Source organism: Lygodium microphyllum, chromosome 6 (genome assembly GCF_053477565.2).
Source record: "Lygodium microphyllum isolate KBCC chromosome 6, Lygodium_microphyllum_v1.1.10, whole genome shotgun sequence".
Taxonomy (NCBI): Eukaryota; Viridiplantae; Streptophyta; class Polypodiopsida; order Schizaeales; family Lygodiaceae; genus Lygodium; species Lygodium microphyllum.
This window is the reverse complement of record NC_141140.1, coordinates 83,984,097-84,010,051: the sequence shown is the minus strand read 5'-3', so window position 1 is coordinate 84,010,051 and position 25,955 is coordinate 83,984,097. Positions and strand designations below refer to the sequence as shown.

Genomic DNA, 25,955 nt, shown 5'->3' with positions numbered 1-25,955 from the left:
GCCACGCCAGCAAACGGCTGCGTTTGCTGGCTCCAGCTGCCACCCTGACAATTTTCTCTCTCCTGTCTGCAGCCGCTACAATCTTTCTCTCACCTGTCTGCAGTCGTTTTTAGTCTTTCTCTCTCCTGCAGGCTGTCCTGCCTGCGTTTTCAGTCTTTCTCTCTCCTACAAGCTGTCCTGCCTACGTTTTCAGCCTCTCTCTCCTGCAGGCTCCGTTTTTAGTCTTTCTCTCTCCTCACTGCTGTCTGCATCAGATCTAGCTTCTCACTGCTGCATTTGCTGGTGTTCGACATCCGGAGGCTGCCTTGCTACGATTCGGGATCCGTTCGGAGTACGACACACTCTCCAGCTCATTACCCCTGCCCTGATCCTAGAGATACAGGAGTTCGAGGTTCAGTATTCATTCACTGCATAGTGTGTTTGCTGCATGAGCATCGTATTATTAGTAGTCATATCATTTCATTTATTCACTGTGTTCATTGTCTCTGAGTTACTCTAACCCTAACCCTAACTGTGTTCTTTTTATCAATCTGTGCTTTGTCGTACGGTTTCTGTTTATGTTTCTGTGTTAGGGTATTTTTCTTTACACTATGCAACCCCGTGATTGGATATTTGGAAAGCCTAAGTTATCATATCCTGTGCAACCACATATGAAGATTCTAATTCACTTTCTGCATTTCTAGGGTTGCTGACATAGCTGGGCTACTTGCAATGTATTCATTTTTAATCCTCATTCTAGAGTACAAAGTCACATTGGTTGATTGAGATTTCTTCTTCACTGGTGGCAATTTGGTATATTGTAGTAAACAAACATTCTTATCAGGGACAATTTGGTCTCTTGGCATGCTATAGTTTCTTCAATTCCTTTGCTGGCCATTTAGTTTACTCCTGTCTTTTGTACTTTTCTAGTTATAAATACAATTAAGCCATTTATGAAGAGGGAGACAAAGAGAGAGGAAAGAAAAAAGAAAGTTATTAACATCTACAAAAGACTGAAATGACCTACGAGACTATTGGGTATTTCGCTCACGCCTCACTTATGCCTACGCTCATATCGGAGTGTTGGTGATCAGTAGGACACTGGGGCACTTTTTACTCTCGGTAGGAGAGGTTTTTTTCCCCAGACTTATGGTATTATTTCGTATATGCTTATGACACACACGGGCACTTACCGTATTCGGGTGTGAACACCCCCCTACAACCCTAAGGTTTAAGGGTTGTACCTTGTACTTTCAGTTTACACTCTTTCAATCTATTCCATTGGGTGTCGTGATTCACTCTCTACTATCTACTAGTTTTCTATGCTAAGCTTCGATTGTGTCCTTCCTCACATTTGGTATCAGAGCATTGACTATGTTCAATTGAGGCTTAGTTCTGCTCAGCCTCTGGGAGCTTCTGGCTCTTTCAGCACGACCTGCAGCAGCTTGACCAATGCCCCAACAGTCTTCAGCTGCCTGCGTTTGTGGCAAACACAGCCCCTAAGCGGTCCATTCGCCAACTGCCATGCCAGTTCAATCTGCCCCCCCACTCGTCCAACATACGTCAATCACTGCACTTGTCAACAATCGACAGTTGTCCCGTTAGCAATCACCTCGCCTGGATCAGCACCCATCCGCTTGGACTCTGCCACAGGCGCGCCCACCTGACACCTCTTGTTCGCTAGTCAACTGTGCCCCTGCCCTGCCTCGTCAGTCGCTTCATCCGTCCACAGCTCTAACGATCGCCTGTACCACCTCACGCCTGGAGAAAGTCACCCCTACCCTGCAACGCGTCGCGTGCCTAGCACCCTTCCTGCCAGTGGCACCAGCTCCAGCTCGTTGCCCGACGTCTAGAACTAGCTCGCCAGTTATCAATCGTCGTTAGCTCAGACCTGATATTTTTCTGGTTTTTTTTTCTACTTTTTAACTTCCTGCAACTTCCGGAAGCAGGGGTTCCTACGCCACTGGCAAAGCATTAAAAAACGTGTCTAGGACACATTGAATGCAATTTCTGGACACATTCATCAAATTTTTTTTGGGCTTTTATGTTTTCTGGGAACATTGGCATATACACTACAGTTACAATCACTGAAAGACTGTTTTTGACAAACACGAGGCAAGAAATTTTGGGGGTTTTTCTGGTAAAGTGTTGTTGAGCACTGATTGCACGTTGGATTGCATGCATAACAGACAGTTTTGACAGAGTGCACCTCTGTACACTAATTGCAAAAAGTTATTTCTTGCAATTTCTGAAAATTTTCAGATTTCCAGTGTAGTCCTGCTTCGACATTGCTCTTTTGCAATTTTTGGTAATTGAAAAATCACCGCAAATCAGGGAGGAGATGTTTTCACCTATGTATCCAAGGAGGACAAATTGGATGGAAATAACTATTCACTTTGGTCCTTCATGATGAAGAATATACTTGTGGCCAAAAATCTTCGGGATTATATCAGTGGAGAAGAAGCTCGACCTGGAGTTGTGGCTCCAGCTACTCCTCCTCAAGCAGGACGTGCACCACAGGCACCTCAACTTGCTCCACTTCAGCCACTTCCCCAAAGAACAACAGCTCAAAAAGCATGGGATACACGGAATGCACAAGCTTTGTCCCTGATTGCATTGGCAGTTCAGTGGTCAATCATCCCCCACATTCGTTCAGCAACTTCTTCACGAGAAGCTTGGCTAACTTAGGAGCAGATGTTTGCAGGCAAGAATGAGACTCGCATCTCTTTCTTAAAGAAAGAGCTAGAGACATTGAAAATTGATGAAGGTGATTCTATTCATGATCACTTGAACAAAATTTAGGACTTGCAAGAGCAACTCATGAATGTTGATGAGTACTATTCGGATGCACAGATGATATCTACCACTTTGAACTCATTACCTCCTTCGTACTTGGCTTTTCATACGGCCTTAAACCTCACCATGAGGATTGCTGCGCAAGCCAATCACTTTTCTTCAGTTAGTTAGTTTGCTTCCAGAGGAGGAGTAAACACGGAGGATTAGTGGTGTAGATGCTACAGCCTCTGAGCACGTTTTTATGGCTAGACAGAAGGGAAAAGGCAGCCAAGTGAAGAATGCTCCGCAGAGTTCTGGGACTTCTAGCATATCACAGGCAAAAAAAAAAGGGGACATGCAACCCAAAAAGGGAAAATGCCATTATTGGAAGAAGCCAGGCCACTATATCACTGAGTGCAGAAAGTGCATTGCCAAAGAGAAGAAAAATGAGTCAGGAATGTCTGTTTCTGATGCTCCTTCCACTGCTACTGAGTCCGCGTCCCTTGTTGCAGGTAGGGACTATTGTTTTTACACATGCAGTTATGACACCTCTTGGGCAGATCAAGTATTCAGCTCTACTGAGGATACATGCACTTGGTTTTTTGACAGTGGTGCCTCTAGGCATATTACCTCTCGCAGAGATTTATTTGCATCTCTTCATGCAGCTCCAGTTGGCAAGTTTATACAGTGTGCCAACAATGCATCATACCCTATTAGAGGTATTGGGGAGATTGTGCTCACAACCATTGATGGCTCTATTCTCTGCCTACAAGTTGCTTTATTTGTGCCAGGCATAAATAAGAATTTTCTCTCTATCTCTTCTTTGGCACGTTGTGGATTGCATGTCACATTTGATGATGACCGATGCATGGTGAGAGACAAAGAACACATGACTTTGGTCTTGACAAGCACTTTATGTCATGGGTTATTCGAGTTGGATGCTCTTTCAATTGATCAGTCAGCGTATTTGACATCCACTCTTACTTCTGCTATGATACAGGCAGAGTTATGGCATGCTAGGATGGGGCATGTGAACTTTGGCAGCTTAATGCTCTTACAGCGTACGCAAATGCTAGATGGATTACCTCTACTGGAGAGACTTCCTGAGCACTTGTGCGAAGGATGTATTTTGGGGAAAATGCATCATTTTTCGTTTCCCCGTGATTTTGCTTTTCGAGCAACAGCCAGGTTGCAGTTAGTGCATTTAGATGTATGTGGGCCTATGCAAACAAAGTCATTGGGAGGATGTTACTATTTTGTGACTTTTATTGATGCCTTTACTCGATTTTGCTGGGTCTACTCTTTGGTCAAAAAGTCAAAAGTGTATAATGCATTCTTGGCTTTTATTGCACTTGTTGAAAACCAGTCTGGTTGTAAAATTAAGACTCTCCGTTCAGACCGAGGAGGGGAATACATGTCCTCTATGCTAAATTCCTTTTTGAAGCAGAAGGGCATTGTCCATCAGTACACTACTGCTTATACTCCACAGCAGAATGGGGTTGCACAGAGAGAATCGATCACTCATGGAGATGGCCAGATGTATGCTGAAGGCAAAGAGCTTGCCTCACAGTTTCTGGATGGAAGCCGTCATGTGTGCTTGCCATGTTTTGAACAAATGTCCCACCAAAGCTTTGAAGAAAATTACACCTTTTGAGGCTTGGAACAACCGGAAATCTTCTGTTGGACACTTTCGTACCTTTGGGTGCCTTGCATATGCACATATTCCAAAGGTACGCAGGAAAAAGTTGGATAACAAGGCTGTTAAATGCATTTTTATGGGATATAGTAGTGAAAGCAAAGGCTACAGACCCTATGATCTTGTTTCAAAAAGGGTGTTTGTCAATAGGGATGTACTATTTGATGAAAAATCAGAATTGTCCCTGGCTGGTTTACACACATATCAGGTTGCCCGTGATGTATTTGAAGGGCTGCTGCCCATTACATTTGGTGATTCAGCTGGAGTTTCAGCAAGTGAACTCAATGTTCAGCCAGCTACTCCTTTGGAAAATGCAGAAAATCAGCCATTAACTGATCTGAATACTCAGCAAAGTGCTGAAACTGAAATTCAGTAAGAGCTTATGCATAGTCAAGAGGCAAGACAAATGACTAGATGGTATTTACAGACTATGAAAGATAGTCATCTGGATGCACCCATGGCTGGTCGTACTAGAAGGCAAGCTCATATGCATGATACTGCACATACCATGGAGTTTGTTATGGTAGCAAGCACCCTTGATGATGAGGAGCCTGAATGTTTTAAAGATGCAAAACAGAGTGTGCATTGGATGGCAGCAATGAAAGATGGTCTGGATTCTATCACTAAGAATCAAACATGGGATTTGGTATCTTTGCCATTTGGGAAAAAAGCCATTGGAACAAAATTGGATTCTATCACATTGGCAAGCTATTAAGCGTATCTTCCGTTACTTGCAAAATACTAGATCTCTTGGATTGCTTTATACCAAGGGGGGACCACTGCAGTTACATGCTTACAATGATTCTCAATTGACTAGTGATTAAGATTCAAGTCACTCCACTAGTGGCAATTGTTTCTTTCTTGGCTCGTCTTGCATATCTTGGCTTAGCAAGAAACAGTCTACTGTTGCCACATCGTCATGTGAAGCTGAATACAAGGTAGCTTTCACTACCACAGTTGAATGCGTATGGATTAGACGCTTGCTTGCTGATCTGGATGTATCTGTTACGGAGCCTACTCCTTTGTTCATTGACACTCAAAGTGCCATTGCAGTGGTACGGAACCCAGTGTTTCATGCACACACGAAACACATTGAGATACATTATCACTTTGTCAGAGAGAAGCTACATGCAGGTGATATTAGCCTTGTCTATTGTCCTACCACTAGTAATATGGCAGACATCTTCACCAAAGCTCTTCCTCGTGAAAATTTGGAAGCATTTCGCCATGCTTTAAATTTGATCTCCTTTGGTGGCGGATGATCCTTGTACTCTTGATCACTCTTCACTCCAAGGGGTTCTATTGGGTATTTCACTCACGCCTCACGCCTACGCTCACATCGGAGTGTCGGTGATCAGTAGGGCACTGGGGCATTTTTTACTCTCGATAGGAGAGGTTTTTTTCCCCCAGACTTATGGTATTATTTCGTATGTGCTTATGACACACACTTACGGTCACTTACCGTGTTCGGGTGTGAACACCCCCCTACAACCCTAAGGTTTAAGGGTTGTACCTTGTACTTTCAGTTTACATTGTTTCAGTCTATTCCATTGGGTGTCGTGCTTCACTCTCTACTGTCTACTGGTTTTCTGTGCTGAGCTTCAATCATGTCCTCCCTCACAGAGACCTCATTATGTAACACAAGTCAAATGAGATCTCATCATGATTTATAAATAACATGAAACAATAGCTAAATAAAGTTCAATCATCAACTCTACTAAGTAGATGAAGGAAGTCTAACAAGTAGATCTAACAAAGTCTACTCCTAGAAAGTGTTGCTACCATCACACCACACTGTCTATTGTGGTGGTGTTGCCTCCACTACTCCCAGTCATCCAAGCTCATGTATCTAGGTGGATGCTTCCTATGGCAAGAGATGATGGCTTGGATTTGACAAGCCATGAGGGCAACGTGGTCATCTCCTTAGAGATTGTGGACATCTTGTCTTGGCATAAAGTTGTAGCTCTTGACAACATAACTCCTTGTAAAAATGTCTTGTCAATAGCTACGGGACAAGTGGTTATCATCGAAAAGTGGGGGAGGGGGGGTTAGGTGGGTCTCTCTAATGGCAGCCATGATGAAGAAATTTGTGAGTACTCTCTATCTAGGTGGGCATGAAGATCTCTATATGTCATCTGAGCTTGTCAATGGCTGAGGGAGGGGTAGTCATCGTTTGGGGGGGGCACATTGGTGGTGGTGCTGGGTGCTCTCCAATGGCAGCCATGATGAAGAAATTCGCAAGTATTCTCTATCAAGGTGGGCATTAAGATCTCTCTATGTCATCTACACCCCAACAAATAAAAATCCTAGGCATCTCTAACCCTCACACACCATGGTGATAGATGGCTATAGTTATGAAGGTCAAAGATCTCATATCATGGAAAGGTTTTTATCTCATGAGTTCTTATTGGAGGCCTCCCTACTGCAAGATTGCTAGTGGCCATTGTGTATTTTGCACTTTATGTGTAGAAACTGCATCCCATCTTTTTGTTTCATGCTTGGTTGCTAGATAGGTTGGGATTTTATTTCCAGGGTTTGGACTTCAGTGACACCCCAAAAAATTACTAATCGTGCATGGGTCTTGGGAAGATTACCCCATATTGGCACATTGCAGCTGCAACATCTTTGCTTCATTTCTTGTGTTGGATTGGACTTTGGCACATCTAGCATATTAGAAATGTTTTAATCTTCAACTCTGCCTTTTGCATTCATGGTCATATTGATCACATTAGAGGCTTTTTTGTGGAAAATGGCTTCTATGATATCAACAAGGGGTGTCATCCGCGATGTGGCTGCTCCATGGTTAGAGCTTGTTTGCACAAGTTCAATCCCTACTCATCCATGATGGTGTAGGATATAGATACTATTCAAGGGCTTCAACAAGTTTTATCTTTCCTAGTTTCACACTATTGACTATTTTTGGTTTTGTTTTAACCAGTGGTGAATATGGCTTTCACATGCTGGCCAGACGACCTCTTGTACATCTGATTATTCTTTTAACTTCAGCAACCATTACAGGGAGACACGTGCGCGTGCACACACACACACAGATTTTTAGTTCCATGTGTTTTGAGTGTGCTTGGTTGGCCAAAAAGCCCTTTGTAAATATTTTAATTTATTAATTCAATCTTCTTCACTCTGTGTGTGTGTGTGTGTGTGTGTGTGTGGTGGGGGGGGGGGGGGGGGGGGGGGGGGCGGCTTGGTGAGGCTTCTGTGGCCAATTTGTACATACTTTTGAACGTAATAACAATGACCAATTATCTAACATTTGAGCAGGCAAAATTGACTCTTTATTTATGTCAGCAGTAGGTAAAGATAATAGTTTAAATGTCTTACACTGGCACTATTGAGGGGGCAGCACCAGAGAAATAATTGCATGTTATGGAGCTGCATAAACCACCATAAAGCCCTTTAAACCTGTAGGCCTTAAAAATATGAAAGCCAACATACAAAATTAACATTGGTATTTAACAAAACAACTTTTCCTTTTTTACAGTTATTTTACATAATGTGCACATATGTACAAAATCTGTGTGCATGCATGTGTGCCTGCACATGTGTGAGTATGTGCGTGTGTGCACACACTGCATGTGGTTGTTCCTACCTCAAATCCGGCCTGGCACATAAAGCCCTTTAAATCTGCAGGCTTTAAAAATATGAAAGCCAACATACAAAACTAACATTGGTATTTAACAAAATAACTTTTCCTTTTTTACAGTTTTCTTTTACACAATGTGAACATATGTACAAAATCTGTGTGCGCTACGTGTGTGCCTGCACATGTGAGGTATGTGTGTGTGTGCACACCCATGCATGTGCGCACACACTGCATGCGGTTGTTCCTACCTCAAATCCAGCCTGGCACAGCCTGTTTAGGGCTAGTCTTTGCTGAACTTGGTCTCTTTTCAAGCTAGCATGATCTTGACTTCCAGCAAGGGGCTGTATTAGACCTGTGCACCACGTCCACCGCTCCTGTTCAGCTCTCGTCACCTGCCCCTCACCTCCTTTCTACTTTGCACTGCTGTGCAGGTGCACCCATGTGTGTATATTAGTATGTGCATAGGTGTTATGATGAACAGTGGTTTTACACTCCAAAAAAGAAGCGCCTGTATATCTGCGTAAATTGGGCCTGCTGTTGGCAGTGTGGCCTCTCCCCTCCAGTTTCCCCACCAAAGAAATATTCTGAGAAAGTATTATTTTTTTCTTCTGAGGAATGGCTTCAGCACAAGTTATAGCACAAAGAGTGCAATAAATTACGATGTGTTGCTCATTGGCAGTCAATACAAGCAACTTTTGTTGGAACAATCACCTCTTTTGTATGGGACCCAGCTTATTCATGTCTTGCCATGGGCAGCTTCTAAAGACTGACAGTCATTGATCTGACATCATTGCGTCATATGGGTGTAGTATTAGATTTTTTTTAAATACTTGCACGAGTATCTACCAGGTATGGCAAAAACTTTGGAAAAGTGTGTGAGGATACAGTAGGTTTTGCTGAGAAACCACAGAGAGTGTATGAACATGACTAACACACTCAAACAAGAACAAATGAAGAAGATGATGACTGAAAGTTGGAATAGTGAATGATAAATGAGGTAAGAGATAAAGCTGAGTGTGCTCAAGGAATGGAGGCTGTCCAACAGCCATGGTCACCCATTGGAACAGGCTGAAGGAGACTTCAATAAAGACGGAAGAAGGTCGAAATTTAAAAAGAGTGTTCCCCATAAACTTCTGCATGCTTAACAGATGGTAACACCCATTTGCCTGATGGATTAGTTTCATCTACTATGATAGCAGAATTAGCTAAAGATTGATATTTTTAGTATAAGTTCCTAGCCAGAGAAGATAATTTGTTCTAGCATGATAATGCCATAGCTCCTAGCAGAGAGAAACAGAGGACTTATCAGGGCTTTGGATGGCCTAACTGCAAATTGCCTATTACCCTTTTTCTTGCTCCCTCCTAACTGAGCAAGTTCTCCAGTGGCAACTAAAAACTCTCCTTTGGCTGACTCTGATACCACTAATATCATGATGTGCAGACTTGAGCAGATTTGGACGGATGGAATTCTCAAAATCTAGGATGAAGGAAGAACATGCAAGATAAACATGCTATAATACAGATCATTAGTATGTTCAATACTGAAGCAAAGTCCTAAATTAGAAGCATCAATATCGTAGATAGTAAGATTAGTGCTATGATCTGTAAAAGAGAATCGGATAATGATTAGCATACTTGTTAAGAAGGAGAGATAACTGAACAATCTTATTATAATGCTTGATAGAAGAACTCAAAATGGAAAAGCCTAGATACGCAAGTACGATAATATTGTTGAGCTAAAACACGATTTTCAGCTGATTAATATTCTAAAACAGCCCCAAAACACACTTAATTAATGAAAAACCCTAAAAAGGGAAGTGGTCCGGACAAAGTTTCAGTGGTCCTACAAAAACTCTAATTCTTTGGGGCACCCTTCAACATCTATAAATAGACAAGCTGCCGCCATTCAGTCTTATCCCTTTTTGCAGGTTTCTCACCCTTCTGTGCAAATTTCAGCCATCAGTCTACCTCCACGTGGCTGTCCAGCCTTCGCGACTATTGCCACCTCCCCATCAGCCCTTGCAGTAGTGCCTTGGTGCCTTCCTCCAAGCTGTCGCCCATGGGTTTGTGAGGAAACCAATCGACTTTCGCCAGTTGATTTTGCTCCCGCTGCAGAACAGAAGACCTCAAGAGCCAGACTCACTCTCTCCAGCATCAACTCATCGTCCTCTATGTAGAGTGCTATATCATCTGCATACTCTGAGTCTAATAACTCAGTCTCCTCTCTCATTGAAAATCGGAGGCCGCGTAATCCGCTCACACGTGACCTAAGGAAGTGAGACATTGCCTCTGCAAAGAGTAGGAACAGGTATGGGGCTGGGGGTAGCCCTGTCGGACCTATCTCTCCAACTGAAACTCCTCCCCTCACCTTCCACCTATGAGGACCCTACTGGTGGCTGATCGTTAAGTGCGGAGATCTCGCGGATCCAAACCTGGGGGAAACCCAACCTCACCATGGTGCCCTCTAGGAAATCCCAGTCCACCCTATCATAAGCTTTCTCGAAATCCAAGAGTAGTACGGCCAGCAATCTCTGCCCACTGTGCTAAGCCCACTCTCTCGCCTCAAAGAAGGTAAATACTTTGTCTAGGATGCTCCTATCCTAGACAAAGCTTGTCTGTACGTCATGGATGATGTCTGGAAGCACGGGGCGTAGTCGACTACCAATCATCTTTGCCAATGCCTTATAGGCCACTGACAATAAGGTAATTGGTCTCCACTAGGAAAGCTCCAACCGGTCTCCCCCTTTGGGGAGAAGACTGATAAGGCATGCCGAAAGACTCCTTGGCATCTGTCCTGAAGTGAAAATCTCCTGGAATGCCATCAATAGAGGGTCCTTCACCACTTCCCAATAGGTAGTGAAGAAGGCCTTAGAGAGGCCGTCCTCTCCCGGGCATTTTTGCCCATCTTGTGTATGGAAGGCCTCCTCTAGTTCCTTCTCTGTGAAGGGGGCTAGGAGGGAGCGTCCCATCTCCTCTATGACGAGGGACGGGATGTAATCCCAGACCTACTGTCTACATTGTTGTCCTCTAGTTGAGGCTATCTCCTGTTGGAAAAGGCGCATGTAGTAGTTAGTGGCAATCTCCATCACCTCGTCTGGGCTAGAACGAGTCCTCCCATAGTGATTCCAAAGGTTGCGTATTTGCTCTCCTGTGGTGCAAGGCTGGTGCACCTAGAAGAACTCCTTGCACATCGTGTCCCCCTTCCGCACCCAGAAGGCTACTGAGGTGCGGAAAGAGAACTCTGAACGCCTGTTCTCTAGGCCAGCAATGGCTGCTCATGCGCCCACCTCTTGTGCGTGGAGGGCGGGATCCCCTGTTGCCTCTTGTAATAATCTCTGTGTGGCTGCAAGGTCCCGCCAGAGTGCTCTCTCCTCCTCCCAGCACTGTTGCTTGGCCTGTAGGGCTGCCGCTTGGCATATTTTGCTCAACTCGGCTAGGGCCTCTGCCACCTCCTCTGCGATCCGGTCTCTCCTGCCCCACTCCCTAGTCTAAATCCGCTCTATCTGTCTCGTCACCTCCTCCCTCCTATAGATCGAGTCAGGGATCCAACAGGATCGTGTGTCTAGGGCAGACACTGGGGGATCAAGTGTTAGGAGAACCGGGCAATGATCGGACAGTGTGGTGCCCGCCAACTGCTCAATCTGGCCTCCATGAGAACCACACCCCTCTCCCACATAAAACCTATCCAACCATTCCACCAGGACTCCACCTAGCCGCCTGTATCCCCGAGAGAAGTCCAGCAACCTCTCTCTCCTGTGGAAGGCAGGGTCTCTCCAAGCATCGGGTGCTCCAATTGCCAGTAGAAAGACCTCCCATGCCTCTTACTCCTCCCATGCCTCTTACTCCTCCCCTGCCATGCCCTGGTAGTTTCTGCCTCTGCCCTGCTGGTTCTCCAAAGCCTCTAGGTTATTGAAGTCTCCTCTAACGATCCAGGAGTCTACCTCTGGGAGTCCATCCACAATCTCCACCCAGAACCTGGTGCGTGTCCTAACCTCCGTAGGGACAAAGAAATTGAGGACTCCAAGACACAAGTCCCCAATATCCAATTTGATCCATAGAACCCTCCTTGCCACTATCGTCCTTTGGTCTCGTACACAAGCGGTGAGACTCCGGTCAATAGAGGTGCATACGCCTCCACTCCTGTTGTGGGCACCTATGGCGTACTCCCAGTAAGTGTGCGAGCTACCTAGGAGTACCTTCCCAACCCGCTGGGCCTGGATGGGAGTGAGCTTGTGCTCCTGTAGAAGTAAGATGTTGATCCGTCCGGCAAGGGCAGGCTGCAGTTCCTGCAGAACAATCAACTTCCCGGAACCACATGCCCCACTATAGTGGAGACTATTCACATTCCAAGATGCAAGGTCTAAGCTCATGCAGAAACCTGTGACTGACTAAATAGGCATCTATTCGGTGTGGAGGCTGCCGATGAGGAGAAAAAACTATGGGGCATACAAGTAAGCTTTGCCGCCGGTCTGGATGACGAACTCCAGTCCACCATGCTGGCCCTCGGTCGGACCATAGGGGTGATAAATGCTCCAAGTGGTACTATCAATGCATCTATAAGCCATACTGAGAGTCATGACTCTGTACACTGGTAGAAACGGGCCGCCTATGCCAGGGGCCACTTGATCACATTCCGCGGAGCTCTCCACTGTGGAGGGGCTCGAAAGATAATGCTCAAGTGTGGAACCTCGGCATCAGCCCACCAGTTAATGTCCATCATGCAACCAAGCCACTGCCATGCAAACAGTGCTAGTCCTTCCTCTGCCATCCACTAGGAGGTGTGGTCCACCACCTGACTCTCCAGCTCCTCCTCTATCTATGTCGTCGTCCAATCCTCTGAGCGAGAGGACTGAAGGAAAAAAGCGTAGTTCGGTCCATCCGGTGGTGCTAGTAGATGGACCTTACCCCTCCTTGACTTACGAACCACGAAAATCCCCACCTCAAGAGGTAGTGAAAACTCTCCGTGCTCCACAACTCTCAAGTAGGACCATGGACCACTACAGAAAAACTCCTATGGCAACAACTGTGCCTGTCTCGGGAAAGTGTGACAAGCGACAGGGGTAGATGAGCTGGTGGCTGTGTGGGAGGGGAAGTACTGCTAGCGCGAGTGTAGCTCCTCACCTCCTATGGGAGGAGGGGGGGTGGGTCTGGGAGGGATCACCTGAACCAAGTGCGGATCAGGGGGGGTACTCGGCAGGGGAGGTGGTGGGTGGGGGGGGGATGGTGGGATGGTCGGAGGTACGTGGCGGGTGTGGGGGGACTGGTGGTCCTGGAAAGGGGGGGGGGGGGGGGGGGGGGGCTGCTATGGGCCAGGGTCAGGGGGGGTGGGTGTGGGGGCTGTAGGATCTCAGGTGAGATAGTCGGTGGTGCAGGTGGTGGATGTGAGGGACTGCGATCCTGCTTTGGGGGGGGGGGGGGGGGGGGGGGCGCTGCTATGGGCCAGGGTCAAGGGGGGTGGGTGTGGGTGTGGGGGCTGTCGGATCTCAGGCGAGATAGTTGGTGGTGCAGGTGGTGGATGTGAGGGACTGCGGTCCTGCTGGGGGGGGGCAGGGTCAGGGGGGGTATGGGAGGTGGGGGGTTGGGTGTGGGGACTGTAGGATCTCAGGTGAGATAGTCGGTGGTGCAGGTGGTGGATGTGAGGGACTGCGGTCCTGCTTGGGGGGGGGGGGGGGGGGGGGGGGGGTTTTACAGAGTGCTCTACCGAGGAGGCGTTGCCCGCCCTCCTGCTCCCTGCTGTGAGGTTGGGTCTGAGGAGTGGTTGCGGCCCCCCCTACCATCTCCCTCCTTGTCGTCTCTGGACCCGTGTAAAGCTGTCAGCGTCCACCTGTGGGCCTATCAGTGGAGCCGTCTTGGCTCCGAAACGCGTACAATCTGCTTCCTAATGCCCAAAGTCGTGGCAGCACAGGCACTGCCCTGGTTGCCCAGTCACAATGACCTGCTGCCTAAAGGAGCAACCTCCTGCCTCAATCTCTAGGAACTTTGGTATATTCTTTGTGTCCTTCATGGCGACCCGTACCTTTGGGACTCCTGCTGTTGTCGCTGCATCTGCAAAGGAGGCAGGAAGAACTGTGCCAAAGAGCCGTCCAAAGTCCTCCACTAATTGGGGGTACTCTACCGCCAATCTGGGGAAAAGTAAGATGACTAGGTGTCTGAAAAAACTGTTGTGGAGCACAAATGTCTCCACAATGAAGCCGCTATACCGGGGAACCATGTAGATGACCCCCTTCGTGGAGGCATAGGGCGAACTCTCCACTAACTCACGAGCTGCGTCCACAGAGGTGAGTCGAACCATGAAGATCCCTCAGCCCATGAGGACTACCTCCACGATCTGTGATGTGCCAATCCACAACATGGAGTGAAGCCAGTCCCACAGCTGGGCCCTCGATAGGGAGTGTCCAACGACCTGACCAAATATCGTTGTTTCTTTCAGCTCCAGCTCTATGGCGCGGACGGCTAAGAGTTGTTCCTCAGAGAGGATGATGCACAAGGTGTTTGACTAGGGGGGCACTCGCAGAATGCGCCGGCGTCTGACCAGCGGTTTCCATTGCGCATCCCTATTGGGAACCTACCAATCACGTTGCTGTGCTACCGGGGAGGAAAGTTGCTGCAAGGGGAAGGGAGCATTTGGATGTGTGGGGAGTCGATGGCAAGGAGAGGGGGGCGGGAGGGGGGAATACTGTTTTCCAAACAGTGGTAAGACTGCCTGGTGGGAGCTGGGATCCGACACGAGGAACACTTACAAGATGCAAGGGCAAGGTACACAAGTTCTACTTCTAACCCTTCTCCTTTTGCTTCTACATCCATGCAAGATTCTGGAATAGGTTATGAAGAAAATAGATTTCAGTTTGTTGACAATGGAATAAGTCCTTCTAAGGTTTGCACTGAGCAGGATGATACAACAATAGCAAAAGGCAACAAGTTGGTAACTAATGATGGACAACAGGGGGAAACGGCTCAAATTGAGATATCCTCCATGAATGGGGTGTGGACAGTAGGGAGAGAAGGCACTTGAAAACTACAAAAAGAAGATTGAGACTGAGTAGTGGGAAGCCTATCTATTTATAGATGGATTGGTCCTCCCAAAATTAGGGTTTGGCTTATGGGACACAAACACTCTCTAGGATAGCGTTTCTTTATAATAAATGTTTGGTAACTTTAAGTTTGGGAGATGTTATTAAGAGCTAATTAAGTTTACAATGCATGTTTAGCTCAACAAGAGATACCCAACACAACCATCCCCAGTTAGACAATTGTGCTCACTTGCGGGTACAAAGTGTATGGGTGGCATTCCCAATAACAAAGTACCAAGGTGTAGAGTGGCATGCACCTGTGAATAGCTAACATGTGGAATTGAAAAGAAAATGAACTAGGAGCTAAGACAAAAGATCCTAATCTAATTTGTACTAGACATTGGAGAAATTGAACCTAATGTGGATGATACAAGTGTTGAATCTAATCCTAAGCTATTGAAAGTAAAAGAAATAGAATCTAAATAAGTATGAGATATGGAAGGGATAGGAGGGAATTGCAATTGATTAGCATCCACAATATGCTCAAACAAAGAAAATGGTAATGTAACATGTATACCTAAAGATGTGAATCTTCCTTACAATCTCCTCTATAAAGATTGACATACCACGAGTCACAGTCTCCATGGTAGCTTACAACCGGATCTTGCACAAGAGGAGGAGCAACATAGAAGGGTTTCAGTTCATTCAAAGCAAAAGAGTTATATGAAGTTTGACAATGGGGCTGGCTTTGATGAAGACGAGGGTTAGCCACGTGTCCTGTAATTTGGTGTGTCCTCTCGAGTGGAGAGGTGGCCAGCCTCAACATCAAAATCTGACCGATCCACAACTCCTAGCAAAGAGTTGATTGTAGGCAAAGGTGTGTAGTTGGGGTAGCTGCTACTTATAAATTCTCTAAACTCCATCATCTATATAGTAAAGTGGATGAAGATGAGGGAGAGGATGCGGTATCCTCATTGGGAGCACAATACTACCCCAGACATTGATCTTGAGTGCAATAACCACCAATCAAAGTAGAGGCTAGCCAGGAAAAGTGCTGAAAATGCAAAAATGACATGTTACAGACCCAAATCATCCTGATGCTGAAAAGTGCTGTAACACTCAAAACACAGCTGGTGGCAACAGCCAGCTGGAGTGATGATGTGGCAGTCAAGGCAGTCTGATTTGCAGCCTACAAGAGTGAAGTAGCAGCTACGCCACGATGAGGAAGTGCCGAGTTGATAATATGCACCCTCTCCTACTGATGGTGACATGAGCAGAGGTAAACAAGCTGGGCAACTCCAATCTAAAGCAAATGGAGCAATGGATGAGGATATCAGCAGTTGGAACCAAACGCAGATGTAGACAGCCTCCAAATGATCAAGGGGGTAGCAGAAGATGGTCATGACAGCAGCTGGAGATTATGGGCAGCAGCCAGTCAGTGAAGATGGCAGTCACTGGAGGGTGTAGACTGATGAAGGACTAAGATGTGGATGCAAAAGGCTGCAAGTGACCTAGCACATCTCTTTTTTACAGAGATGGGACCAACCAACGTGTGTGGGTTTGCTTATGAGACACTAAAGCACACTAAGTTCCTTTAAGTTTTGGGCCATTTAATGAGCCAATAAGGTTTAAAGTGTAATGCACCTTTAGCTTATGACTTGGGGACCAGCAGAATGTCTACAAAGGTTATAGATGGCTGCGATGGCACCACCTGGGCTGCCGGTCTAAGATCTCTGACCACTCTCCATCACCCCTCAACTTGTCTTTGTTGCTCCCGCCCTCTCTACCCCTATCTCTGTCCAGCACCAGTGTGCCCTCATTGTCACTGGTCTCATCTCATCCTCCACTTTGCATTGTGCCATCTGTAGTGCATTGCCTCACTCCACCTCCGAGGTTGAGGCCTACCACCTCCCTTGTCTTGCGAGGAAGTCTACATCTGGGATATTCTGCTGCAAGGTAGCCAATCCTCTTGCAGGTGGAACACTGGCCACGGGGGCCTGAGTATGAAATCGACTGAACTGTGAATCTTCCATTAATGGAAGGAATCCTAATTGTTTGAGGTAGGGCATCAAGGGATCCTATAGCGACAATAACTTCAACCAATGGGTATCAATGGGGATCCTCCAAGATCCCATCATCAAAGCTCTCTCTCCCGATGACATGGCTAAATGCACTATCAATATCAGACCCATAGGGAGAGAAATACTCATTGAGGCTTGAAAAGAAGAAAGTGATGGCGGTGGCATCCATGAGTATGGAATAGCCCCGGCCTTCAATCCTTTTGTCAAACCATGCTACCAAGGATCAGATGTTGAGAGGACTAGTGGTGAGTGCCACCTTCATTGCCTCAGATGAGCTGAACTGCAACCTAGAGCGTCCATTTCCCAAGGGTACCACTCAAGTAAAGCTCACTTGGGTGCCCATAGGAGCCACCTGCATGGAGTCCAGAAGGGTACATGCATGTGTGTCTTTTTTTGGGGGTGATGGGGGCGGGCTGCTAATGTGTGGGTGGGAGAACTCCAACAAATCTAAAACTCTTGAGGATCATCAGGGGAAGCTTGTGTCCTAAGAAAAATAAATCACCAAGAAGGTATCGGCAAAGGGTACACAAGGGGCTACACTAGAGTCCCCTGATGGTGGTGGTGGATTGGCTGCGATCTTGTGAGTCTCACTCACTCCTTATGTCTATGATGCTGAAACAGGTTGCACATCTGTTTCAAGCCTGTGTTGCAGTGATTCCAATGCCTAAGGACAAGGTTGGATGAGAGAGGGGGAGAGAGAGCCAGCTTGGTAAAGCAAGTGGACAAAGGCTGCAAAAGTGGAAGAGTATGTTGAAGAGGCTTCCATGCCTCAATAGAAGGGAGCAATTGGCAGAAGTGCATGTGGGTAGAACGAGCAGCAGTGTGCAGGATGCAAGAGGAAGGGGCAGCGGCTGTATTGTGGAGAATGGGCAGGCAGTGCTAAACGTGAGGGAGGGAGCAATTGGCAGAAGTGCATGTGGGTAGAATGAGCAGTGGTGTGCAGGATGTAAGAGGAAGGGCCAGCAGCTGTATTATACAGAATGAGCAGGCAGTGCTAAACGTGAGGGGACAGCAAGGCAAAGGAATCTGAGGCTGGGCGGCCTGGTTGGGCGTGGGCAGTGGCAGGGTGAGCAACACGGGCGGCATTAGTGATAGGCAGTGCAGGAGTGCTGGGCAGGAGGGGGAAGAAGAACATTCTGAGCGCTGGGTGAGAGAGAACAGAAGGCCAATATTGAAAGCAGCATAGATGTGCTGGGCAGGAGTGGGGAAGTGGAGGGAGGCTGGGCACTGGACGAGAGTGAGGAGACTGCAGCTGGGGCATTGGGCGAGATGGAGAAACTGGCAGCATTCAGGGTGGTTACACACAGCCTCGGGCGGCTGGGTTATGTGCAAGTTGTCGATTGCTTTGATTAGACGCTTAACTGTGCCCAAGCATTCCATCAAAAGGTGGTTGGCTCATTGGTAATGAACATGAGGTGTGAAGGGATTGGTGAGGGTTCAATTCATGTCGAACTCACAGTGCTCTTTTTGAGAAAATGTGGGCCAACTAGAGGTGGAGGAGGCATTCCAGGTAGCAGAATCAGCGTGGCTGCAGTTCAGTCCATCGGCCCTTGACAGTCATCTCACAGGGATACTGAGGTTAGTTACATGATGAATGCCCAACCCCTGCCAGAGTTGCGTGGGCACAAAGCCTTTACACACCAAAAGGGCAAATTTTGCAAAAAAGTAAAAAACTATATATATATATATATATATATATATATATATATATATATATATATATATATATATATATTGGTTGCAAATGCAAAAAGTACACCCTTGTCATAGGGGACGATTCTTCATCCAACAGTAGGCAACAGGTCATGTCCTCTCTGGTGTGTAAAGGACTGCGGATGCCCAACCCCTAAAGTACTTGGATTGGTTAATACTTGCAAAATGGGTGTCCACCATTTGGTGTATGACCTGGCTGATATAGGCCGGCTACTGCAGACTTTGGACCTTCTGAATTGTTCCCTTGGCCTTGAAATCCTACTTATCTCTTTTTAATTGGTAGGATACTAGGCATTGGTTAATACTTGCAAAGTGGGTGTCCACCATTTGGTGTGTGACCAGCCTGATATAGGCTGACTACTGCAGACTTTGGATCTTTGGGATAGTTCCCTTGGCCTTGAAATCCTACTTATCTTTTTTTAATTGGTAGGATACTAGGCATTGTAGGCTATAGGGAAGTCTCCCAATCATAGTATTCGGATGTCATTTCATTGACAAATATAGCTTACTCCTGAAGATCCAATACAGCAGTCTTTGTTTGACTGTCTTTCTCTTCATGTTTTTGCCAACAACAAATTTTCCTTTTTCCTAGTGTTTTGTATACGTGTTCTGTTCATGCAGTAAAATTATACATTGATATAATTCATTCATATTGCTTTACCAAAAAAAATGTATCTGTCTTCTACAAACATTTATGATACAATGAACAATGGTTTTAACCCAAAAGAAAAAACAAGGATGCATCTTCTTCAAAAAGGATCAGTGCTTCCTCTTTTTTCAATGTTTTTGATATGGGCTATGTTCACATTGAACATGAGACTTTTTGTACATTGATATAGTATCATATAGTTGATCCACCAAAAAAATGTGTGTGCATGTGCATATGTGTGTGCACAGATGTGTGCATGTGTGTAGGTGTATCTTCATAAACCTAAAAACAGCATTACTTACATATATGGAACTCTGAAGTTTTGCAAGCTGGGAACATCGCCATAAAATAAATTGTTGTCCATACTTCTGGTATGACAAAAAACTTACATCAAAAAGATTCTCAATGGAAATAACTTTGAAAGAAGAAATGGTTCTTCGCAATAGAGATTAATATTGGCAACTTGGGAAGCCCTGCACTTGAGATGAAAATATCTACAACCGACTTAGAAAGAGGCAATTTTTCTTACATATTATATAAATGAGGGAGGTTTTGTATCCAAGACGGAAAGTACTTAGTCAAGGAATTTCTGTGTAACGATCTGTGGAAAAGAATTGATTCAAAGTGAGCAAAGTTTCAAGAATGCAACAGATGCTTAAACAATCATCACGTTAATTCCAAGTTGGATTACTCTGACTAAGATTCCCGGGTACAATGTATGCATCAATAATCCTCATGCTACTTTCAAAGTCGGATAAAACATCCGGCACCAAAAGTCTTAACCAGAAATCTTTCTTACAAAGTCTTCAGGCTGGTTAAATTGCTCCAAGTGTCAGGTATACTTCCTGTCAAATAATTCCTGTACAAGGATCTGAAACATCCAAAAGATAAATCAGATGATTTTGAGTATCACCACTGCAAACATTAGACTTGCCATGGTTTTCAAGTGTTATATATAAATTGCCGGTTGAAAACTGCCAAATTTGTTTAAAACAACATATCAATTATCAATCTAGGTATAAAAAATAGGTTTATAAGATGTCCTATAAAAAATTTTGCATGGATCCCAAGAACTGAGTTAGCCTATGAATTTTCTACTCCTGAACAACTTTGCAGCCTGGAAGTTTATAAATCCAGACATCCAATCCCCTATTTAAACACAGAAGTGCTGATTTTCAGAATTGCACCTCTCTACATGCTGCTTTCTCCCACAAAAGCATCCTAAGCTAGAAACAACTGGAAAACTTACATATTTTGTAAATTCTTCAGATTTCCAAGCTCAGGAGGAAGACCTCCATACAAATTGCAATCATGAAGATTCCTGAAATGAATTTGACAGAGTTAGGCAAGAGGCATCCAGATACAAAGCATGCATACACCAAACATTTGCACACAGTCCCCCCCTTTCCCAAAAACAAATAAAGCAGAAAAAGATACAAAAGTGAACACCTCATATATTCAGGCTTGAAAAAACTTACAGATATCTTAAATTGACAAGTTTGCTTAATTGGGGAGGTATCTTAGAATACAGATTGTTGTTCCATAAGCTCCTGCAAATACTCTCTTAAAACAACATGCCATATTTGAGCTCACAACCAATATCTTATATTTATTCAAATGTATGTATTGGTATACCACTATGTTAGGATACACTTACAACTCTAGCAGATTGATCAGCTCACCAAGCTCTTCAGGAAATGGTCCTGTTATCGTATTATTGCCAAGATACCTGCACTTACAAATTGTATAACCAAATGTAAATCATGTTGTAAAAGTTTTGGATTCATGTCTAATCGTGTAGCATCACTGTACAAACAGAAAAGAATAATGTAAAGGAACCAAAAAACTATGTCAAATTTGAGCAGTAAATCTATACTCATGAACAGACACGAACTAGGGGGAAAAGAGGCATTATTTGACTTAGAACTTCGAAAATCCCCTCAGTTATGCATACAAACAGCACACATGCCATCTGTGTTCCTAGTACTTCAAAGTGGAATGCCTTGAAAAAAAGCATTTATTCAGTGCCATAATCTTATGAATACAGTTGAACTTTTTCAATCTTTCATAAACATTTTGCAAAAGTGTGCAAAATTTTTGTTTTGGGGCTTGGTACCTGCTCAAGTATTAAGTGTCAATGTAAAGTGTGCATCATCGATTTGAATAACCTACATGGATGGGAAAATTCTGTAAGAATGTGCTTATACTCTTTTTGTATGGGAAACATGTTGTAAGATTTTCCTCTACTTTGCTCTATGGAAATCGAAAGGTGAATGTTTTGCCAGGGTCACACACTAAAGATTGTCAAGTACTCATATAAGTGTACAGTATGGGTGAGGAAATACTGTCAAGAATCGCGTGGTGGGGGGACTTGCTTGAGGTGCTGTGCCAAACACACACTGTATATACAAGAGGAAGCTCACTCAAGAACACAAGAAGAGAGATGGAAGCCAAAACGTTTTCTTGCTGGTTTCTTCTTCTTCTTCCACACACTATACAATGTACACCAAGTATAGATAAGATACAACATAAAGGAAAGTGGCCTTCTAAGTCAAACAATGCATAACCGACTACACTAATCGACTGGCATTATATCTTTGCCACCTATAGATAGGTGTAACAAACTAAATATAATAAGTGATAAGTCAGTGGCCATGTGAGTATCATAATGACCACCAATGTGCTAAGTGTAGACGTGCGGACTCATCTAGCCAGGCGGTCCATCATCAATGTCCGCACGTGTTGAGCTTGCCATCTCAACACTCCCTCTCAAGCTCAATTCTATCTCTACAACTCCAAGTAAGCTTCGGAACTTTTGAAGCTTCTCTGCACCCAATGCCTTTGTGAAAATGTCAGCTATCTGATCCTGTGTGCTGACATATACCAAGTTAATCTTTCCTGCAAGTACCTTCTCTCTCACAAAGTGGTAGTGCGCCTCAATGTGTTTTGTCCTAGCATGGAACACTGGATTCCTAGCTAGCTGTATACTGCTCATGTTGTCACAATGAATGACAACTGGACCATCTCCCTGCACATCCAAATCACCTAATAACTTTTACAGCCATACCACCTCACATACTGCCATAGCAGCACCTCTCTACTCAGCCTCTGTACTCGATAAAGCAACTATAGATTGCTTTTTGCTGCTCCATATAACTGCTGCACTACCAAGGGAAAACATGAATCCACTTATAGATCTTCTGTCTCACATGCTACCAACCCAATCTGTATCTGTGTATCCAAAGACCTGTACGTCCTTACTTGCCTCATAAAAAAGTCCATAATGTAAAGTGAACTTCACATACCTTAATATATGTCTAACTGCATCCAAATGAGGCTTTCTAGGCATCTATATAAACTGACTGACAAGGCCAACAGCATAGCTCAAGTCTGGCCTTGTGATAGTCATGTAAATCAAACTCCCTACTATCCTCCTGAACATAGTAGGGTTTTCTATCTCATCCCCAACGTCAGCACTCAACTTCACATTTTGCTACAATGGTACTGAAAGAGGTTTACATGCTGTCATACCATACTTGGATAACATATCCAAGCCATACTGCCTTTGGGATAGGCATATACCCTCATCACATCTGATCACCTCAATACCAAGAAAGTATCTCAGCTCACCCAAATCCTTCATCTCAAACTTCTTCTTCAAGAAGTCCTTAACTTCAGCAATCCCATTATCATTGTCACCTGTAATAATCAAGTCATCCACATAGATGACTATGATAACCAAACTTGCATCTCCCTTTCTCACATAAAGTGAGTGATCAGCATCAAAAATACAAAATCCAATATTGACAAGATACTCTCTAATCTTGTCAGACCATGCTCTAGATGCTTGCTTCAGCCCATAGAGCATCTTCTTTAACCTGCACACATAAGTGGGATACTCTAAATCCTCGTAACCTGCTGGATGCTCCATATACACTTCTTCTTGCAATTCACCATTCAAGAAGGTATTATTAACATCCATTTGCTGCAAACTCCAACCTTTGGTTATTGCCAAGGCAATCACACACCTAATAGTTGCCATCCTAGCAACTGGACTGAATATCTCTTCATCATCTATGCCATTTATTTGAGCATTTCCTTTTACAACCAGCCTAGCCTTATACCTGCTAACTGAACCATCTGCATTATGCTTGACTTTGTAAATCCACTTACAACCAATAGCTTTTTCACCCTTAGGTAAGGGTACCAAATCCCATGTCTTATTGGCTTCTAATGCAACCATCTCCTCATCCATTGCTACTTCCCAATGAGCATGACCAACAGCATCCTCAAAACAAGTGGGCTCAACATCCTCAACTAGTTTCACCATATAAGCATAATGGTGAGCTGCATAACCTTCAAAACTAAATCTTTTAACAAGGTATCTAACCCTGCTAGATCTGCGTACCACTGGATCACTCAAAGGAGCCTTTACATTACTATGAGCTCTCTGTACACCTGGTGTCCTGACTGAAGGAATGCCAAGCTCATCATCCAAACTCTCCGAACCACTAGAATCTCCATCAAATCCCAAATGACTGGTAGATGCATCATTACCATCCAGCACTTTCTTCTTTCCTTTGTCCTTCCTACAACACTTATAGATCCACCTGAAGATGTGGGACTACTCCTTAGTCTCCCAGACCTAGGGCTCACTGAAGGTATAATACCAGATGATGTTTCTGGTCCACTAAGACTCTGTGATTCCTGTTTTTCTTTTTGCACATAGCTTACCTGATCATTATCATCATCTAATACATCACCAGTAGATGCATACCAACTGCCCATCTCATCAAAGATAACATCCCTGCTCACTCTCAACTCACCTGTGACAGGGTTATAACAGCAATACCCTTTTTGCTCTAAAGAGTATCCAATAAAAATACATTTTTCAGCCTTTGAATCAAGCTTTTTTCGTAGCTCATCTGGCACATGAACATATGCAACACATCCAAATACCTTCAAGTGCGATACATCGGATTTTTTGCCAATAAAGCACTCTTCAGGAGTCATCTTATGAACTGCAGCTGTGGAAGTTCTGTTCATAATGTAGACAGCAAGTATGGACAGCCTCAGATCAAAAATGTTTGGGCATATTTTTTTCAGCCATTAATGCCCGTGCAACTTCTGCAATATGCCTGTTTTTTCTTTCTGCAACACCATTTTGTTATAGGGTATACCTGCAAGTAAATTGCCTCTTTATCCTGAGTCCTCAAGAACCCACTGAGCTCATTAGAGGGGTAGTCTCCCCCTCCATCTGATCTCAAGCACTTCACTTTCAAGCATGTTTCTGTTTCAACAGCTGTCTTAAAAGATTTGAAGTGCTTAAACACATTACTCTTTTCCTTCATGAAGTATACCCATAGCTTCCTTGAACAGTCATCAATAAATGTAGCAAAGTATTTGCTGTCACCAAGAGATACATTCTGTATAAGCCCCCAAATATCTGTATATACTACATCAAGTATATTTCTGCTCACTTCTCTATCATGTGAGAAGGGTTGTCTTGCATGCTTACCAAACTGGCATGCTTCACAGACTTTATGCAATTCTGCAACTCTAAAAGAAGGCAATCCTGTAACCAATCCTTTGGACTACATAATTTCAACCTTTGCATATTTGCATGTCCAATACGTTTATGCCATATTTCAATATATGCAACTACTCCTTTTCCTTTAGCATACATAACAGCATCCATTACAAGAATTTCAGCATCTAAAGTGAACATTCGGCCAACTCTACTTCCTTTTGCGACCAACCTGCACCTGTCATTAGAGTCTTCTACAAAACAACCTTATACATTGAATCGGACCTACAACCCCTGCTCTACCATTTGGCCAACAGATACTAGATTCTTTGTAATTGATGGCACATGTAATACATCTGTCAGACTCTTTGTCTGGCCATCATATAAAGACAATGGAATCTTTCCAATGTGTGAAATTGGGGACATAAATCATCACCCGTCTGCACATAACTTGGGTTTTGCAAGTCATGCATCTCTCCAAACCATTCAACATGACTGGTCATATGATTAGATGCACCTGAATCGACATACCATACATCATCATGTGTCCCTTTTCCTGCAACTGCATTCATCATATGTTGCATAACAAACAAACGCTCATTTTTGTCTTCGTTTTGTTGTGAAGACGATGCATAGTTTCCTTGCTGCAATTTACCACTATGAATATCATCCTTCTTTGCATAGCAATGGGCTGCAATATGGCCTGTTTTACCACAATAATGACAAACAATAGCAGAATTTCCAGAACCTCTATTCTGCCATCCACCTCTTCCTCTAGAGCTCCCCCTGCCTCTAAAGTTTCCTCTGCCTCCAGAAACCTGCATTTCACCAAACTGTAGATTGAACCTGTTTTGCTGGTTATCGCCAGCACGTCCCATACCACGGCCTCCCGAAGAGGATCTACCACGTCCCCTTCCTGAACTCGAG

The 25,955-nt window shown here is 44.6% G+C and overlaps 1 protein-coding gene across 5 annotated transcripts in view; it reads right to left on the bottom strand.

Moving 5' to 3' along the window:
• LOC148034747 (uncharacterized) overlaps positions 1 to 25,955 on the bottom strand; it is an 80,138-nt gene that overhangs the window by 17,127 nt on the left and 37,056 nt on the right. For 4 of the 5 annotated variants that reach the window (XM_087679715.1, XM_087679711.1, XM_087679712.1 and 1 more), the window contains 7 exons: positions 21,159 to 21,230; positions 20,980 to 21,051; positions 20,751 to 20,822; positions 20,301 to 20,372; positions 20,031 to 20,102; positions 19,804 to 19,869; positions 7,787 to 7,867 (listed from right to left, as the gene is read on the bottom strand). In XM_087679715.1, coding sequence (XP_087535841.1) covers positions 7,787 to 7,867; positions 19,804 to 19,869; positions 20,031 to 20,102; positions 20,301 to 20,372; positions 20,751 to 20,822; positions 20,980 to 21,051; positions 21,159 to 21,230 — 507 coding nt within the window. The remainder of the gene's footprint in view (positions 1 to 7,786; positions 7,868 to 19,803; positions 19,870 to 20,030; positions 20,103 to 20,300; positions 20,373 to 20,750; positions 20,823 to 20,979; positions 21,052 to 21,158; positions 21,231 to 25,955) is intronic. The other variant, XM_087679713.1, reaches the window with a different exon arrangement.